Source organism: Odontesthes bonariensis, chromosome 6, assembly GCF_027942865.1.
Source record: "Odontesthes bonariensis isolate fOdoBon6 chromosome 6, fOdoBon6.hap1, whole genome shotgun sequence".
NCBI lineage: Eukaryota > Metazoa > Chordata > Actinopteri > Atheriniformes > Atherinopsidae > Odontesthes > Odontesthes bonariensis.
In genome coordinates, this window is record NC_134511.1 from 4,462,768 (window position 1) to 4,478,847 (window position 16,080).

The 16,080-nt window shown below is 41.4% G+C and overlaps 1 protein-coding gene across 1 annotated transcript in view; it reads left to right on the forward strand.

Moving 5' to 3' along the window:
• Positions 1 to 16,080, forward strand: part of nr6a1a (nuclear receptor subfamily 6, group A, member 1a) — a 69,071-nt gene continuing 52,991 nt past the window's right edge. Inside the window, exon 1 of the mRNA XM_075468829.1 lies at positions 1 to 139. Coding sequence (XP_075324944.1) covers positions 1 to 139 — 139 coding nt within the window. The remainder of the gene's footprint in view (positions 140 to 16,080) is intronic.

The window sequence follows — 16,080 nt, forward strand, 5'->3', positions numbered from 1 at the left end:
ATGCTTCCTCCTTGGCTCTTTGACCTTCACTTTGAGCGACTGGGGGCTTCTGCAGGGGTTGGGTGTCAGGATGGGGCCAGCGAGGGCAAAGCCAGGGTGAGCAGCAACGTCACCAAAGTGAACCCGGTGAGCTTTCTGGGTGAAAGGAGATCCCAGGGGGGCTACAGCTGAGGAGTGACGCCACAAAAGTCTGCTATGTAGCTTATCTGTCTCACTCACATAGCCGCTAACATAACATTAGCATTAGCATTAGCGGTAGAGGTGCTGAAGTGGATAGCCTCGTTAACAACCTGAATCCCGCCTTCACTACCTGGTCCTCCTTCCTCCGCCGCTGGGGAAACATTGGACCATCATCACCTGCCCTTTTTTTTTTTTGGTGATAAATAAATCTAAAGTTTTCTGCTTTCTTTTCATATTTCAGATACCGCATTTCAAAAGGGGATACAAGTGTTGGGGGAAGATGATACTTAGATAAATTGATTGTGTTGTTAAGAATTTCATTTGTAGTTCATTTATATGTATTAAATAATAGAATAATCAACATAAATTGACACAGAATAATTCCATAAATGAATTTTAAAAAAGAAAAACGAACATTTACATTTTCCCCTGGAGCCAAGGTGTGGCAGCTGCCGTACCCAGTTGAGGCCCATGCTCCACACACAGTTTCTACAGTTGTTCCACTCGGTCGTGCTCTCCTACTGTCGAATGAAATCTTATATCTGGTAACGGTCTAGATTTCCTCTCCTTCTTTTCGATCCTGAGGCCACGTAAATGAACTTCTCTGGCTGAGGCTCGCCGGTTTGCCTTTAAAAAGTGCTGCGCACTCTGATTCCAGCATTTGCATGCAGTTAAGCAATGATTATCGTCGGCTGTCTGGAGTAAACTTTTTCCAATTAGGGATTAGAAAAATCCTCGTCAACACAGCCACATCAGAGCAGATTTTAGGACACTTTCAGATTAGTGCTGAATGACGAGCACTGAAGTAAATGATAAATAAGTATTTTTTTAGAAATAAATAATGCTGCTGTAACCATGCTGAAGGACTAAATTATTTTTAGTGGACTGGACTAAATTATTTTATAATCCATTCCAGTGATTTTTGTTCTTGGAACTCTTTTCTAACTTCCTTTATTTGGCAGCTGTGGAAATGGATCACTCCAGGGCCCTTTCTGGCAGTTATTAATGGCATAAAATGGGGACACTTTTTTCCCCCAATTCCATAAATTGGGATTTCTGAGTACGTCTATGTGGCTCCTCCCATGTACCTGCCTGCCAGCTTCTTTTTTACTATGTTTCTCTATACTTCTACACTATTCCTCTGGAACTTTCCACGTACCTCTTTTGTATGTTTGGAACATTTACGAAGCAAAACCTGAAAGTCTGGATGTCTGGTTGAACTTAAAGGGATAGTTCGCCTGTTTTGACATGAAGCTGTATGACATCCCATATTAACAACATCATTTATGAACATATTCTTACCCCCTGCAGAATGTGATGATTTCTAATCATGTTTTTAAACTTGTGATTCTTTGGCCGTTAAACGACCACATAATATTTGTATCTTGCTGCTCGTTGGCTTGTTCTGGGGTTTTTGTTTCTTAAGGCAAGACATGGCAGGCAAAAACAGTGATTTTATTTTATTTATTTTTTGGTCAATATTGAGATTTTGGGTCAGTCTACTCCTTCAATATGTGTTCTTTCAACCTGCTATAAAGAAAATGTTGAAAACATAAATCAAAATGTTTATTTTATTACATTTTGTTTACTCGCGGCAGCACGTTTCGCCCATATTTACCAAAAAGTTAGCATTCCAGCATTCCTGGAGAACGATTTTGTGATGCAAATGTATTACTCTTTTGAACGCATATTGTTTTGAGAATCAAAACGCTTTATTTTTTAAACCCCAGCCAACTAGCCGGACTACCTTCATCAACGCCAAAACGAGGCTGGAACTCTGCTCACAGGATGCAGCAGGGGGTTAAGGCCTCAGTATGCTTCTCCGTCCTTTCGAAGTTCTCCGTCGGGATGTCGGATACGCAAGGCAGTTCACCTCCCGATCAGTAGGCGGCGCTACGTTAAACGACCCAATCTCGCCACGTCTATGGTGAAAGTGGTTGATTGATTGTTCACCTTCCGGCTCCGTTCCAGCTCCTCACAGTGAACGATGGCGACCGAGAGAGAAAGACTGTTGTTGGAGTTGGAGCTTGTTGATGTTGAAATGCAAATAATTTTGACCAAATGTTGACCGGCACACAGTAAACTCTTTCAGAAATAGTGGCGTTGTTGTTCTGAGAAGAAGGAGCTAAACCGGAAAAGTTATTCCGGAAATGATGTTGTTAGCCGACCAATCACAACCCTTGTGGTCTCCGACGCCTCGACGGATAGATACGAATTATGGCCAACGCACGCAAGCGACGGAAAGCATCTCCGGGAGGGTCTCCGTTGACGTAGAGGGCTCGTAGGCGACCATAAATCAGCCTTAAAGGAGAACTCCGGGGCATTTGAAGCGCATTTCCATTGCTAGAGGTTGTCAAATACTGATAGTAGGACACAGAGAGGTGCAAATCTGCGCTCCCTGTGTGGAGATCGCGCTGTTCGCACAGCATGTCATGCGAGGCTAATACGTGGTGGCTAAGGGGCAACTGCTAACCCTTCCACGTAAAACAACAACTTGCGCACTGCAGAAACGTCACACCACTTTATAACCCATCCGACAATAAAGTCACAAGCCTTACCATCAAAACCATATGCATGGTTCTCGCATTACTGGCATGGGGACGTTACAAAACAACTTTATAAACAGCATGTCACTTACCGGCTGGTTGTAGGCTCGCGCATGTGAAAGCCCAAAAGAGTCAATGGAGGATAATCTCATAAACAAAACAATTATCTTCTCTAGAAAAACTGCGCTCAAGTATTTAAAACATTACAACAATATTACTGGGCATGTATTGTTGTAATGTTTTAAATACTTGAACGCAGTTTTTCTAGAGAAGATAATTGTTTTGTATATGGGATTATTCTCCATCGACTCTTCTGGGCTTTCACATGCGCGAGCCTACAACTACCCGGTGAGTTACATGCTGTTTATAAAGTTGTTTTGTAACGTCCCCATGCCAGTAATGTGAGAACCATGCATATGGTTTTGATGGTAAGGCTTGTGACTTTATTGTCGGATGGGTTATAAAGTGGTGTGACGTTTCTGCAGTGTGCAAGTTGTTGTTTTACGTGGAAGGGTTAGCGCTTGCCCCTTAGCCACCACGTATTAGCCTCGCATGACATGCTGTGGGGACAGAGCGATCTCCACACAGGGAGCGCAGATGTGCACCTCTCTGTGTCCTACTATCAATATTTGACAACCTCTAGCAATGGAAACGCGCTTCAAATGCCCCGGAGTTCCCCTTTAAGTCAATGTTCATAAATGATATTACTAATATGGGATGTCATACAGCTTCATGTCAAAAGAGGCGAACTATCCCTTTAAGAGCTGAGACTTTAACCTCAACTTTCTGGTTGTGAATGGACAGGTTCGTAGCAGCCTTTTTTGTTTTATTCCAAATTCTTTTTAATAAGAATTGTTGGCCTGGGTGAAATGATGGCATAGAGTATTTAGCTAATGTTTTATCATAAATAGATCATACTTATACAGCACGTCTTAATCGTCTTAAACGTGGGGTTCAGTGTCCTGCGCGGGGACAATTCCACACCTGGTCTGGGGAAGTGGATCCAATAACTACTCTTCCTCACCAATAAGCATTCCAAATGTGGGGAAATACTCTCATTCGGGTCAGACCTGTGGCTACGATAAAGGCCTAAAGAACATCGGCTGCTGTTTCTAAGTGAAATGTCTAACATCTGATTGGTCACCTGTTCCAAACCTGTCGTCTGAACTCCTATGTAACATTCGGGTGCACTGGAAAAAATCCAAGTCTTACCAAGTATATTTGTCTCATTTCTAGTCAAAATATCTCATTACACTTAAAGCTGCAGTCTGCAAGATTTGTTGTTGTCATACGTAAAGTCCTACTTTTTGGCATTTTAAGAGTTAACATGATCTATCAGAACGCTTGAAGTTGAAAACGGTGACCTCCGTAGTCGCAAAATGCAAGAAATGCTTATTTTTTAACTGAAAAATAAAAAGTTATTCAACTTCCTGTCCCGCCCCTTCAAAACACATGAGAACTCGTGCACGTAGACGTGCACGCCAGATGCGCCTACACGACTCCTCATTCATCAACTCACCTGTCATTTGCGATCATGGAAGACACAGTAAGTAGACTAGCCCGTAATGAAGTTCAATAGTCCAGATAAATAAGCGTGGGGACGAGCCTACCTTGTATCGCGCGTGCACAATCGGTGATTGACAGGCAGCAGAGCCCAGCTCGTAACCTGATTGGTTACCTTTTACCGGTCCGGTCTGCAATTTGTAAACAAACCTGCTGGCTTTGGAGGGACCTAGCGGGACGTATAGGGGACCTAGAGAACTGTTTTTTTTTTTTATGTATTGGGGTATTTAATGTACTATTTTCAGAATCCCCGGACAGTTCCAGGTATTATGCTTGAAAAAGAGTTGCAGACTTCAGCTTTAATATAAGACACAACTGCCTAACAAGTTCTATTTCAGCCAGATATAGGGACTTGTTTGAAGACAATACATCTGGAATATCTTGTTACGTGAAAAAGTCTTGAAAACAAATTGTTTTGAGTCGGATTTCATATGAAACAAGCTTTTTTTTGACATTTGAAGAGGTTTTTAAGCTAATTTCAAGATCACTTTTATCTCAAAAGTCCCAAATATCACATCTTATTTCAAGAAATGTGGTCAAGCCGATTTTCACTTGTTCCATTGGCAGATTTGTTTGCTTATTTCAAGCAAAAACATCTTTTATTTGTTGTTTTTTTACTTATTTTTGGAGGGGCATTTTTCCCAGTGTATTCGTTTCAAGTGAAACTTTCTTCCATCAGAGTCATCGGATTCGAAGAGTTTTGTGGCATGAGCCAAAGTGCAGGTGGTGAGATATTGAGTCGACTTTTTTGGGGGAAACCTTCCCACAAAAGCTCGATTTTCCCCCTCAGCTCTTTTCCACATTTCTTATCTCCGGTTCTCTCGTCCTTCTCCTGATCTGTCGGGCGATCCCTCGTCGGATTACTGCAAGTTTATCCGAGAGGACGGAAGTAAAAAAGAATTGCTTTTCAGATGTTTCCTCTGTCGCGTGGTGTAAATAAAGCGCCTGCATCATTAAAGGCTTCATGAGCTGTTTTATATATGAAGGTTTAATGTCTCTGTGCTGACAGCTAAGTGATTTCTCCCCAGTGTTGCCATATGCGTGCGTACGGGAGCATCAGTCAGTCCTTCTGTTTGCTTGTTGAAGTGGAACTATAGCACACTCACACGGGCTCCTGTGCATGGAATAATTCATCGGATGCTTTGATAAGTGATAATGGACCCAGTAAGGTATAATTTATATGCTCCACATCTCTTTGGAGACCGTGGCTTCCACAAAGTGTCCCCTCACCTCCTTTTGTACCCCACCTCTTTTTAAGAGTCTTTCGTCTGGTTGAAAAAAGGGCCCCATTTATTATTTAAATGCCTCCATAATTCATCCGTTCCCCACCAATACACCCCCCCCTCTGACGCTCATTCCTCATCTTCTGTAAAAAAAAATTAGCGTGAGCTCCGTATGTATCCGCGTTTGTTGAGAATAAAAAACCGGAGAACAGAAGCTGGTAGCAGTTCCAACAGGGGAGGGAAGGCCTCGTGCTCGTTTTCCTCCCGTCCTCCTTCTGATGTGATTCTGTGTGACATATTGAGTCTAATTTGTAGCCTAAAGAACCAAACAGCTGTGGCCTATTTTATTTAGCTGTTGTTCAAGTGATGTCACCATCGCTGCCTTGTAAGGCTGCCTCGCTCTCGGCGCTCGATGTGGGGATGTCAGGAGAATTTCACTAAGCTGCTGATGAGCCGGGGCAGGGGTTGTGTAGCCTTTGGATTTGTCTGATAAGTCAACCGAGGCGGTCGTGGTGCAGTTTGTAAGACGTCTATTAACCACTGTTAAAAATTCACACAAGCCTTGTTGCTATATTTGACACGGCTGGATGGCGGTTTAACCGTCTCTGCGGTGTTTTAGCAGCGGAAGAATTGCTGTGGAGTTGACTCGTTTGTTAGCTGGAGTTCACACATTAATACATTTATCCTAAATTTATAGCCACGTTAAACTATTCTGCTTTTCTTTCACTGGAAAAAATGCCCCTCCAAAAATATGTAAGAAAAACAACAAATAAAAGACGTTTTTGCTTGAAATAAGCAAAATAAATCTGCCAATGGAACTAGTGAAAATCGGCTTGTCAAGATTTCTTGAAATAAGATGTGATATTTAGGACTTTTGAGATAAAAGTGATCTTGAAATTAGCTTAAACATTTTGACGGCAAAAGACGAACAGCACAGTGCAAGACGTGAGGCGTCAACATCTCAGACAGCCAGACGACAACTTCCAACTTTGTTCGTCATTTGAAGATCCATTCTGACGAGGAAGTGGTCGTCAAATTAGCTAATATTATCCTGTTAGCCTAGTCGGTAGTTAGCTAACGTTAGCTTGATATGATACGGGGTGGACAGGTTGGACACATTGGCCAATGATGTTTACTGACAGTTACTTATATCTTTGTGTTTTCACTTTATTAAGATCAGATTCTGCAGGTAAAATTGCAAAAATAAGGTGACTTGACTTGACTTGCCCAAGAAAAAATTACTTGAGACTTGCACATGTGTGACTTGGTCCCATCTCTGTTAGATTCTAAAGACTACACTGGAAAAAATGCCCCTCCAAATAGAAGTAAAAAAACAAAACAAATAAAAGACGTTTTTGCTTGAAATAATCAAAATAAATCTGCCAACGGAACTCGTGAAAATCGGCTTGTCAAGATTTCTTGAAATAAGATGTGATATTTAGGACTTTTGAGATAAAAGTGATCTTGAAATTAGCTTAAAAACCTCTTCAAATGTAAAAAAAAAGCTTGTTTCATATGAAATCCGACTCAAAACAAGATGTTTTCAAGAGTTTTTCACTTAACAAGATATTCCAGATGTATTGTCTTCAAACAAGTCCCTATATCTGGCTGAAATAGCACTTGTTAGGCAGTTGTGTCTTATATTAAGTGTAATGAGATATTTTGACTAGAAATGAGACAAATATACTTGGTAAGACTTTGATTTTTTTTTTTTTCCAGTGCAGCCGTGCTATAAGATGATAGTTCGATGAGCTGCTGTCTGCACTGCAACATCGTAATGTGGTTTATATCACCTGCTCTTTTTTAAATTCCAAAGCAGTTATCAGTCGTATACTTCTGAAACATAAATGTCAGAATAAACCTGAGCACGCAGCGCTGTGGCCTAGGCACGCATACCCGTTCCTTCGGTGCAGGCCTCGGCACGTCGTGTCCCAGCTTGGCGCGTAGACACAACATTTCTGGCCTCGCTGTTTAGATATGCCCGACATTCCATCTCCATTGATCACATATATTGATATGAGTGTTGTTTCTGTTCTCTCAGATGCAGCCGACGAGAGAACTCTGGGTGAGAGGGATATTTTTTCTGAATCTTGAGCAGAATTTATAAATGAAGGCTGTCTGTTCGGATTACTACAAAATCATTAATGAGCCTCGACGCTGCATTTTCCTTCTGCTCCTGTCATCATTGGTATCGCTTCTATTATTAGCGCCATAACTGAAGCAAAGTCTAAACACACCTGAGGATGGATCCTCAAAATGTTGACCAAAAAGGTCTGGTTCCCACTGCGTTCCATCCTTATGCTTTACCTTCCCACTCAGTGGGGTCACATGGCTCTGAAAGGATCGGATTATTGGCTAAATTACAATCAGACTGACTTATTAAGTGCATGTAGACACCTTAATCTGACTAAGAATTGGATCGGATTCAGACCCCGAGATAACTGGGCTGAAAGTCACTCTAAACCTGCTTGTAGACGCTGAAGCACGTGGTGAATCAGACTTTGCGTTCTGCGCATGCTCCAGATGTTTTCCCGGGGTCGTGACCCGGAAGTCAAAGGAGACGATATTCCTGTTGTTGTCGCCGTCAGAAAGAAACAAACAACGCGATGGAGAATCCATCTTTCTCCAATGCCTGAGTTTGTTGTTGTTGTTGGTGGTGAAGAGGTCAACAGGAAGTGGCTCTATTAGCAACAGCTGGAATGGGTACAGCGCCACCTATCATACCGGGGTATGACACGCTTTGTGCCTCTGATCCCATTCATTCACCGCCATATATCCAAGGAGAATTATTAGGGCTGGGCAACGATTAATTAATCACATGATTTCCCTGATTAATCACGATTAATCGCATTTGTACGCAGAATCCAAAAATGAATCCAAAAGTAGCGTATAGCTTTTAGCATTTAGCTTTATTTTAAATGTGCTGCCATATGAATGAAAGTGCCATAACATTTGTTGTGCAAACACACTTTTAACATCAGCATCTTTCTGTAGTTTTTATGGAGAAGCCTCGCTCCACTGTCTGTTTCCTTGAATGACTTGCTGCTATCAGTTGTGTGTTTTGCCTTTAAGTGATATTTTAGACTGGAACTACTACGCTGAGAAGACAATTCAACTTGGCAGTGTTTACAGATGACTTTGGTTCTGTCGACTCCGCCGTCTGGAAGAACTTTAAAATGAAAATGGCCGAGTAAAAGTTCCGTACCCTTCTCCATGTTTGGTGGATCCGCCGATTACTTTCTTTTCCTGTTCCACAGCAGACAGCAACAGACTTTTACAAAATAAAAGCCTGTGAGCAGAAGACTTTTACAAAATAAAAGCCTGTGAGCAACAGACTTTTACAATAATAAAAGCCTGTGAGAAACAGACTTTTACAATAATAAAAGCCTGTATCTTACTTAGTTCGTTATCTTACTTCTTAACAAGCATTTTATTTAGTAAATCATAAAACAAGACCCACAAACGTTTGCTTTATATCGGGGGTTTAAAATCCCTGGGCTGTCCTTGACTGTTGAACAGAGTGAATGAAAAGTATTCCGATGGTTTCCCTAAAGTGGACAGATTATTTCCAGTCATTTGACTCTTAATCTTAATCTTTGGGAACCTCGAGAATGAGATCCAGCTGTACATGTTCGAGCACGAATTTGATCCGGAATATCAAAGTGAGCCAGCGTGACGGGGCGTCACAACAAAGCAGGACGTCTCTGCTGGGTAAATGTGCTCAGAACCTGCAGATGTGCAGCTCTACCTTACGTCCTGTGCACATATTTCTCTGGTGTTTATAGCTGCAAAGTGTGGCAAAATGGCAGCCGGGGCGGAAAACATCTGCTGCCAAAAACTGTAGAATACAATGATGCCATCTCTATGCCTGCATGCATGGAGCCCACTTTCATGATATGGTAGATATAACTGATAAATGATATAATTTGGCTTTATATGCCAAGTTAATCATAACTACCACTGTTTTTAAGGCTAGATGCACATTTATAGTTGTCATAGATTATTAGAGAGTTTTGCATATGACTGTTAAAATGTCATAAAGGCTGTATCACGGATCAAATGTCAACTTTATGTCTGACAGGCTTTTTAAGTTAGTTTTCAGACATCAGCTTGGAGACATGTACGGTGCTCTGAATGAAGCTTTTTTTTACTATTATCCTGTCAATTCTAAGGTAATAATGTGTCATTTTACCACAGCAGATAAGCCAGAAAACGTGGGAAAAATGCCTTGGGGTCCTTCAAGGAAACACGGCTTTATCACAATTTGAAAATACAAATTTTAAAGGGAAGGACTGATATTCACCAACAGAATTAAAGGGACAGTTCGCCTCTTTTGACGTGAAGCTTTATAACATCCCATATTAGCAACATCATTTATGAACATCTTCTTACCCCCTGCTGCGTCCTGTGAGCAGAGTTCCAGCCTCGTTTTGGTGTTGACGAAAGTAGTCCGGCTAGTTGGCTGGGGTTTAAAAAATAAAGCGTTTTGCTTCTCAAAACAATATGTGTTCAAAAGAGTAATACATTTGCATCAAAAAATTACGGAAGCCCAGAGCGGATGTGGTACGTATAAACTTTTTTTTGATGGTTTTCCTGAGGTAGCGAGTTCATTTACCGATGGTTTTCGAGGCCACTTTTTTCTCCCCAGTCTGCCCCTGTTTATATGTATTTCTTGCAAAGGTTTTTACCCCCCTTTCATTGAAAACTGAATAAAGTAGCCCTAGTTTCTCTCCTTTCGTATCACTGCCTGCTGCCGACAGCCGCGCCTGTTACAGTGTTTGCTGCTCGGTCTGCGCTTCGGTCTGCACAGCAGGCACTGATACGAAGGGAGAGAAAATAGGGCAAGGAGATTGTGAGGTCTGACTTTTTCATGGAGAACGATTTTGTGATGCAAATGTATTACTCTTTTGAACGCATATTTTTTTGAGAAGCAAATCGCTTTATTTTTTAAACCCCAGCCAACTAGCCGGACTACCTTCATCAACACCAAAACGAGGCTGGAACTCTGCTCACAGGACGCAGCAGGGGGTAAGAAGATGTTCATAAATGATGTTGCTAATATGGGATGTCGTACAGCAGTGATACTCACTGTTTTTTTCCCAAGAGCCACATTGGCAGCAAAATCAAGGGAAGAGCCACTTTTACCACAACATACTAAAGTCCCCTTTTGCAAATCTGCATTTCTACATATAAAACATCCCACAAAAAAAGAAACAACACAGCCAATACATTTTCAATTCAGACCACATTTACCTTAATACTGGGATGAGCGGAAGCTGGCGTGCATGTCCTCGACTTTCTTCATGTTGTGTTTGTAGTTTGTTGTTGTAATCATAGTGAGACATTCAGGATGAGCATGGTTTTTGTGCTGGTTTTTGCCCTTTTTTAATTAAAAACCGATCTATTGTGCCTGCATCTCGCGGTACACCCGACGTTTGCCTGCTCGTCCCCTCTCTGGCGTCTTCATGCTGATTTTCCTTTGGTTTTTGTGCTGCTTTTTGCCCTTTTTTAATTAAAAACCGGCTAAAGGAGCTAGCGTGCACTGCGGTCAAGTGTGAGGTGGTTTAAGCGGGCTGCGTTGCCAGGTTTAACAGTGTGCCCCCTTTAGGAAACACCATTAAGCCTTAAATAAAACTTAATAAAAATACTTAATACTGTGCCGTATTCGCTGTGTGTTATTTGAAAAAATGTATTTTTATTGTTACCATATTGTTATAAGCTACTATGTGAGTGCTACAATGAGTATCTCTGTCATACAGCTTCATGTCAAAAGAGGCGAACTATCCCTTTAAGATCACAACAGATAAAAGTGGCGGTATTTGCATGCTGCAGATGGTATGTGAGATAGTAGGAAACATCAAAAGCGAGCCAACACACCGCCTAACAGTCGCCTACGTATCCGTGCGTGCGACTTCAATTCCTGAGCACGTGCACGAATGAACGCAGGACACACGAGGCAGCCTCAGTGTCATATTATTATTATTATTCATTTTGTGACATTTTTATCATCTTTTTATTCTATCACACAAAGTTATCACCAGCAGGAACGTCCTCACGTCCCTGAATCCAGACGGCGAGCTAACGTTCCTGCTCCGGTTTATATTGTGTGATCAACACAGAAGAAACGGGCTGCAGCACAGAGGCGTGTGTGTGTCACTCTGCCAAAACGCAGGCTGGAATGTTCCTGGACAAACCTGCCTTCCATTCTGTCTTCTAGTAATTCCCAGCATCTGCTTTAATCCGCTTGAAGTGTAAGATGAAGGGGTTTTACTGCAATACGCCATTTCGTGCAGAGTTGAGAGTGTTAAATTCTGCTTATGCTCATATACATTAGATCAGGGGGGAGAGCTTTAAATGTCATGGATGCTCTGTTGTGTAGCTTCCAAGACATTTAGTCCAACTACTTTCCATTATTACTTATTACATTTTTCTATAAGGGTTTCTAATACCAAATGAACATGAAAAGATTTAATACACTGGAAAAAATGCCCCCAAAAATAAGTAAGAAAAACAACAAATACAAGACGTTTTTGCTTGAAATAAGCAAAAACATCTGCCATTGGAACTAGTGAAAATCGGCTTGTCAAGATTTCTTGAAATAAGATGTGATATTTAGGACTTTTGATTTAAAAGTGATCTTAAATTTAGCTTAAAAACCTCTTCAAATATCAAAAAAAGCTTGTTTCATATAAAATCCGACTCAAAACAATTTTTTTTCAAGACTTTTTCATTTAACAAGATATTCCAGATGTATTGTCTTCAAACAAGTCCCTATATCTGGCTGAAATAGTACTTGTTAGGCAGTTGTGTCTCATTATAAGTGTAATGAGATATTTTGACTAGAAATGAGACAAATATACTTGGTAAGACTTTGATTTTTTCCAGTGTTTGGCTAATGTAATGTTACTGAGATGGTATCTTATTGTATCCCGGAGGGATGCAGGTGACTATTACACGCAGGAAATGGGATGTTCATGGCTGCAGGTGGCAGTTCGAATCCATTAGACATGACCACTACATAAACTGTGGCTGTACGTTTAATGGTAAATAGACTGTACTTGTACAGTACTTTTCTAGTCTAGCACTTTTACGCTACAATATTCATGGGCAGGAGTACAGTAGATGTCTTCTTAAATCCCAAGGAGCTCACTTTAGGCCTCTGCTGTGCATGTCGGATGCTGACTAACATCTACATTGGGAGCAGCTGTGTACTCGGAGTAAGATTTGCAAGTTGTATTCCAAAGTAAAAGTCAATATTCTTGCATGTTTGTACGCTGTAGTTTAGGTTTAGGCCAAAACAATGAAATGGAAAATGGTGTCACTGAACAGACCTGTATCAGACGGAGCTTACTGGTTTCATACATCCAGATGGGTTTTTCAAGCATGATTTTATTTATTTATTTTTATTTGTTTAATACGCTTGAACAGTTTAATAGACAGAAAGTTGCTACCACACCCTGAATATACGGCCATTTCCTACTTGTACAGACATCTGTAGACATACCAAAAATAAGAACGAGTGAGTTGACGGATGGATGGATGGCTAAATTTCATGTTTGGGTTGGTTGTGCCAATGCTCATTAGGCTTGATTTCCCCCACCAAGGTGAGAGCCGAGGGTTGGATAAGATTACCGTAATGTCCAGAGTAGAAGTCGCACTTTTTTCATAGTTTGGCCGGTCCTGCGATTTATAGTCCGGTGCGATTTATATGTCAAAATATATCATATTTAACATGTTTTTAAATGTAAAATTCGTACTGACTGACATATAAACCAAGGAGTAAACATTGCTATCTACAGCCGCGAGAGGACACTCATGGCACTTGCATGTTTGCACGCTGTAGTTTAGGTTTAGGCCAAAACAATGACCTGTATCAGATAGAGTTTACTGGTTTCATACGTCCAAATGGGCCTTTCATTGTATATGATTGAATACAGGTTGAATTGGAAAGCAGGATTTTATTTCTTTTAATTTTTTAATTTGTTTAATATGCTTGAAAGTTGCTACCACACCCTGAATATATGGCCATTTTCTTCTTGTACCTCTGTAAAAAAATAAGAATAGTTTGGCTGGTCCTGCAATTTATAGTCCGGGGTAGATTTATATTTCAAAATATATCAAATTTTAACATGTTTACTCCTTGGTTCATGTCAGTCAGTACGAATTTTACATTTAAAAACATTGCTATCTACAGCCGCCAGAGGACACTCTAGGCTTGTGATAACTATATGCCAATGCTAACAAAGGAAGCTAATCGTGGGCTGAAAACAAGATGGCCGGAGCTGGAGGCACGAGTCCGAGGTGGACGAGGTGGGTGCTCGAACAACGTACTGCCGGGAGAGGCTGGTCCACGATGCAGTTAGGTCTCCACGCCCTGGTACTTGCCGAGGAGATGAATATAAATGACTTTGCAGGCGGGTCGCCTCTCTATCAGAGCACGGTGTGTCAGAAGCTGCCGGCAGACTTCCAAGCTAAGGTCGACAGTTTATGTGAGTTCATTGAAAAGCAGGTAACCGAACACAACGTGTCACCGGATCCTATTATCAACGTGGACCAGGTCTGTTCTTGGTCTTCTAAATAAGTGCGACTTATATACAGGTTTTTGTTCCTCTTCGTGGCGCATTTTTTTAACTGATGCGACTTATACTCCAGAAAACACGGTAGATAAGATTATACTCCGACCAACTTTCATGAAACGTAACTGATCGGTGACGGTACTAGCCTGGGAATTCCCATGCTGCTTTGCGCTCGATTTCATTCTCACTGCAAAGTCAGCCTGGAAACCACCGCCCTTATTTTTGCTAGAGTTTGGGAACCAATCACAGAACGGGGGGGGCAGCAAGACGATGACGACGTCTATGCGCTACACCGAAGCTTGTAGAGCGTTAATCCAACATGACAGCGGACACAACGTTACCGTTCAATGCAGCCTTAGGAAGTGTTTCGGAGTAGATTCACCCTGGGGTCATTTGAACCGTGACATCCAGCCAAGTAGCCCACCCGAAGTTTTTCCGATATTGGCTGAACATCAGCTGAGTTACTGAGTTATCCCGAATAGCTTAGTACAAGCGCTAACGGACCCTGGCAGTATCTCCAAAATTACCACACTAAAATCACATGCCATGACACCAAACTTCTACAGTAGTACAAATATGGTCTGTACTCACAAAACGATGCATTTGGAAGTTTGTACATAGTCCAGGAGTTTATTATTATCAACACAAGCCTGATAGCTTCTCTGCTGCTAAAGCTGCGTCGACGTCACTTCTGGGAGCTTCAAAGTAAGATGAGGGTTGATCTACTACTGTAGACAACAAAGCAAGGCTACTCAATTTCTCCATTATTAAAATAAATTCACAACTCTACAACATAAAAATTCATGTAGAATATAGCATATAGGCCTACTTTGTTGTCAATTTAAGTAGCTTAGAGCGCCAGTTTACTTTTATTTTCCATTTTTTTCTTCTTCCTCGTCGAATTTCTGTCGTCATCTGGTATAAGTGATACAATTAGTTATGAATCGCGCGCAAAGCAGCATGGGAAGAACCTGACGTCATTTGATAGACATTCGTAGCGCCCAATAAACGGCTCTAGGCATTCGTAAACCACGCCTCAAATACGAGAAAATGCACACCTAGTTCCCAGACCACCATCTCATCGAGATTGTGGATGCGTCAGCCAGGCTATGACGGTACAAGTATTCAAGAAGCAGCCTGTTTAAAGCTAGTTTTTTGTTGATCTTAAAGGGATAGTTCGCCTCTTTTGACATGAAGCTGTATGACATCCCATATTAGCAACATCATTTCTGAACATCTTCTTACCCCCTGCTGCGTCCTGTGAGCAGAGTTCCAGCCTCGTTTTGGTGTTGATGAAGGTAGTCCGGCTAGTTGGCTGGGGTTTAAAAAATAAAGCGTTTTGCTTCTCAAAACAATATGCGTTCAAAAGAGTAATACATTTGCATCACAAAACCATTCTCCAGGAAAAAGTCAGACCTCACAATCGCTTGGTGCTATTTTCTCTCCCTTCGTGTCACTGACCAGGTCTGTTCTTGGGTCTTGCCTTTTGTGAAATCTTTCTCTAAATAAGTGCGACTTATATACAGGTTTTTTTTTCCTCGTCATGATGCATTTTTTTAACTGATGCGACTTATACTCCAGAAAACACGGTAGATAAGATTATACTTAGACCAACTTTCATGAAACGTAACAGGATCGGTGATGGTACAAGTATTTAAGAAGCAGCCTGTTTAAAACTAGTTTTAAAAGCAAGTAATTGTATTTAACACCGTTAAATTTACTACATGACTGAAATGTTCATTACTTCAAAGTAAAAGACGTCACTTTGTAAACTTTGAAAGCTTTCCATTTCTTGTCGCCATGATCGAGCAGTGAAAGCCATCGGCTCAGAACAGGAGCTCAGATCATCGGCTTGTGCTGCTCTGGGATCATATCAGACCCCAGCAGAGTGCACGGATGCTGGAAAGCCACATGCAGAGGTCAGCGTCAGCAAGAGGAAAGCACGTTAAAGGTTTAGTGTGCTGCGTTTAAAGCTGATCTCCTAACCGAAAT